At 54.8% G+C, this 4,279-nt stretch overlaps 1 protein-coding gene across 1 annotated transcript; it reads left to right on the plus strand.

Moving 5' to 3' along the window:
* The first annotated feature begins 327 nt into the window (after window positions 1-327).
* On the plus strand, window positions 328-1,979 carry LOC119309747 (zinc-finger homeodomain protein 9-like). Its single transcript, XM_037585676.1, has one exon. It carries the CDS (start codon window positions 458-460, stop codon window positions 1,628-1,630), a length of 1,173 nt encoding a protein of 390 aa, XP_037441573.1. The 5' UTR covers window positions 328-457; the 3' UTR covers window positions 1,631-1,979.
* Window positions 1,980-4,279: the final 2,300 nt, after the last annotated feature.

Raw genomic sequence — 4,279 nt, forward strand, 5'->3', positions numbered from 1 at the left:
CACGCGTCGCCTCCGTCTCTGTGATGATGCGCAAAAATGATGGAGGTCAAACAAAAACGGCCGGGTTTCGGTGGCGCCTGTCTTGATTGATTCTTCGATCAGCGGTCCATGTTTAACTCCTGGGCGGTGACGGTGTGACGCGGGATACAGATGCACCTGCAACTGATTCAACACAGTGTGTCGTCATGATCTATCTATCTATCTATCTCTACGATCTTTGGGAAATTTCTCTTTTGTGTGCATATGCTCATCACTAATGACATGGATTAATGGGGCTTCGTCTTTGAGCGTCGCCGTCGCCCTTTTTATACTCTTATCTCCTCGCCTTGGCCTCGCTTCACATCCTTACCTGTAGTTTTCCTCACTCCCTTGACCCCTGCCCGTCCCTAACTAAAGCCCACTAGCGGTAGTAATCCTTGTCAAGCCGGGTGACACCGCGGAGGGAGCGGAGCGGAGCATGGAGGCCATGGACGTCAAGTACAGGCCGGCCCTCTACCCCAACGGCTCCGTCAAGAAGCTCCGGCAGGCGGCGCCCGTGCCGCCGCCGCCGCCAGCGGCGGTGGAGGCCGTGCCCACGTACAAGGAGTGCCTCAAGAACCACGCGGCGGCCATCGGCGCGCACGCCGTGGACGGCTGCGGCGAGTGGATGCCGGTGGTGGAGCTCAACACCGCCGACCCGGCCTCGTACAAGTGCGCGGCCTGCGGCTGCCACCGCAACTTCCACCGCCTTGTGATGGTGGAGGGGTCGCCGCCGCCACCGCCCCCGCCCCCGCCGGCCCTGCTGCCGGCACCGCCCATGCCCATGCCCATGCCCATGCCGGCCACCGTGCTCCATGGCCTGCCGCAGCGCGGGCACGGGCAGGAGACGCCGGATGACCGGCTCCCGGGCGTCGACGGAGACGACTCTGACTCCGACTCGGATGGCTCCGAGTACGACGACGAGCGCTCCGTCTCCCCGCCCCAGCACCCTCCACCCGCGCACCTTCCGGCTCCGGTGGCGCAGCAGCCGCCGCCGCCGTATATCTCTTCTGCGCCACACCCACACATGCTGCTGTCTCTCAACTCCAGCGCGCCGGGGGCGCCGCAGGGCCAGAGCAGGCTCCCCGCCCAGCTCTCGCCGGCGACGGCGCCACCGCCCCACGGGATGATGCCGGCCAGGAAGCGGTTCCGCACCAAGTTCACCGCGGAGCAGAAGCAGCGGATGCAGGAGCTGTCGGAGCGCCTGGGGTGGCGCCTGCAGAAGCGCGACGAGGGCGTGGTCGACGAGTGGTGCCGGGACATCGGCGTCAGCAAGGGCGTCTTCAAGGTCTGGATGCACAACAACAAGCACAACTACCTCGGCGGCCACAGCGCGCGCCGCAGCGCCTCAGCCGCGGCCTCCTCCGCCGCGACCACCCCCACCGCCCCTGCCGCCGGCGGGCCATTCCGTCTCTCGCCGGCCACCGACGCACCAGCACCAGCGCCATTCAACCCCTCCGTTAGCCACAGCTCCCCGGCCCCCACCGCCACGGGCTTCAACATGAACGGTACCGCCTCCTCCGCCTCCACCGCCACCACCACCGCCACGCCCAGCCCCATCTTCGCCGCCGGCCACAAGCTGAACGGAGCCTCATCGCCGCAGTCGGCGTGAACTAGGGAGAGCAGAGGCAGAGAAGAAGAGGGAGGAGAAAGGCAAAGCCATTTAGCTTTCATTTCAGTTATCATTGCATTACTTTTCTTTCTGTAGCTTGGATCGTTGGTTCTACTAAGAAATTAACCCCAAGAAAGGGCGCCGTCTGATGTCTAGAAATCTAAGCTTTATTTGTTCTTGGGATCCGATGGAAGCTCGCGATTTAGGATTAATTAGATTATCTGATCTCAAAAGGGGCACCTTTCTTGGTCTGTTCTTGTCCCTGTAAGCTGAGCTCCCGTCCGTCCGTCCGTCCGTAATAGAAGAAGTTCATTTCCTAGTAGAAGAATAGACTTGTAGTATCATCTCATGCTCGCTTGTGCTGTGAATTCATGATCGGAGGCAGCCTCTCTGCTTATAGTGGTACTTACTCCTGTTGTTCCATTAATCAATTGACTTAGCCTGTACTTGCGCCTGCGCTTTCCTGCTAGAATAATCGCCCTTTTGCGCGGTTTCCCTAACCTAATAAACCCATCATTAGCAGCGCCATTTTTATAATGCTTGCCTTGCATGCATCCCTACGGCCACGAGCAGATAGATTAACGTGCGCCTAAACAAAGGCCAAGCTATAAGACATCACCTTTGCTGCGCTATCTATAGCAGTTAGCATCTTCCTCGCACGCACGCTTGCCATCGCCAGCTACTTGTATGGAAATAGAGTATTAGGAGGAGCAGAATAGTCGCCGCTCCGTGCTCCCCTCTCCCTCTCATCCACGCACAACACATTCTTGTCTCGTGTAATTCTTCTTCCATGTATGTCCCCTTTCGCTCTCTAGTGCCTAGCTCCTCCCGAACCCGTCCCATTTGGGCACACCCCCACCACCATCCCCACCATCCCAAGGCCGGCCGGGAACTCCATCCACGCTACTACACGGCGGAAACAAAAAGCGCACGCAGAAGATAGCCATCAAGTCGGTCGATCGTGCGGTTAGGGGGGGGTGACGAGATGTGGGTTGGGGCCAGATCAGGGTAGGCATGCAGCCATGCAATTAGGCAGCAACCCGGCTTAGCGAAAGTGAATGGAAGGGGGCATGGCATATTGGCATGCGGTAGGACGCCCGTGTTACTGTTGCTCGTGACCCGACGGAATATGAGTGTGTGTGTGTGTGTGTGTGTGTGTGTGTGTGTGTGTGTGAGGGGATGCCTTTTGTCGCGCTGGCCGGGTTGAAAAGCTGATGGCGGCATTGACACTGAAAAGGCCCGCTGACAAGCCAAATCATGCAGCTACCCTCGTGATGGCATTAGCCACGGCATGGCCTCCTGACACGCCAGGTTCATAGCTCTAGCTCCTCCCTTTTTTTTTACTCTCTCCTTCGCCCTTCCTTCACTGTACGAGCGTATAATTCACATGTCTTGTTGCTCTCCGTCTCCGTCCTCTGTGATGAGTGATGATGATCTTCCCTGCCCAATTCCCGAAGGAAGGAAGGATGCAATCGATGGGATCCGACCCCTTAACCCCAGCGCATGATTTGCTCTCAATCCCTTCGTCCCAATGATGCCCGACGCTTTGCGCAGGTGGTGGTGTCCGTGCGTGCGTGCCGCTCTTCCTTTTTGGTTCTTTCTGCAGAAAAACGTCCATCGTGATTGCCACGCTCCGGACCGACCGGACCATTTTTTCTGCCGGCCGGAGCGATCTCTGCGCTGCTGCTTCGCCTGATAACCTCCTAGGTTGTCAGGTCCTTATAAAATAAAACGCAGGGTTGCAGGAAACATGTTTGTAAAGGTTCTTCCTTTCGTCTTTTTTCTTTTGAGAATTTTTTTGAGTGGTTTTTCTTTTCAGAATTTGACACCAAGCTTACGATAAACTTAGACTTTCGGCTAAACCATTACTAATTCTTCCATACATTTCTTGATGCAAGTATCCCTGATCCCACCAATAACAAGTAGGGCCGTGTTCCCTAATATCAGTATGGTAGAAGAAAAAAAGGTGAAAGCACCATTTCCCCAAGCAATTGAGGGTTGATAAAAAAATGCCACATGTTCATGTCCATGTTCCTTGTGCACATGTAGATTTTTGTTAAAAACAGACAAGTTTTGTGCATTGTGTACTAGAAAAAACAGATAACTTTGTTCAGGGGGTTATGTGGTTGCACAATTCATCACCGTAGCAAGAATCACCATCCCCACAATTTTTGTTCATGTTGGTCTTTGTTGTGGAAGGCTAACAACATTGCATGTCAATTTGCAATGCCATTACTTGGTGCAACATCTAACAATGTTGACATGATTTTACCGGCAATTACTCATTGAATTAATGGAGAAATCATATAGCATTCAAGTAAAATGTTTGATGGTTCCAATCGAATTGATTCCTCACATGTTGTAAGATATGCTCATGGATCGGTTCATCCTCTCCTTCTCTTTGTATTGGATGAAAGAAGTCATCCTCCAGTTAGCCCCCCCCCCCTCCCTGTTCTGCTTTGGACTGAGGCGACCAAGCATTTTTGCTCTGTCGTTTATGGCGTGGCATCCAATATGGCAAGGATGGGGGTCATTTTTTCGGCATCAGTAGAAGAGGTGGGAGGTGTGATAGAGGTTACGATAAACCCGGGCATACTCCGGGCTGAGCTTGCAAAGTCTGACTTGAAAAGGGTAAGCATGAGCCCTATC

The sequence above is a fragment of the Triticum dicoccoides genome, chromosome 5B, assembly GCF_002162155.2.
Source record: "Triticum dicoccoides isolate Atlit2015 ecotype Zavitan chromosome 5B, WEW_v2.0, whole genome shotgun sequence".
NCBI classification, from domain to species: Eukaryota; Viridiplantae; Streptophyta; class Magnoliopsida; order Poales; family Poaceae; genus Triticum; species Triticum dicoccoides.

Bases quoted from the DNA above. Each gene is read 5' to 3' on its own strand.
- LOC119309747 (XM_037585676.1), top strand. From the start codon at position 458: ATGGAGGCCATGGACGTCAAGTACAGGCCGGCCCTCTACCCCAACGGC.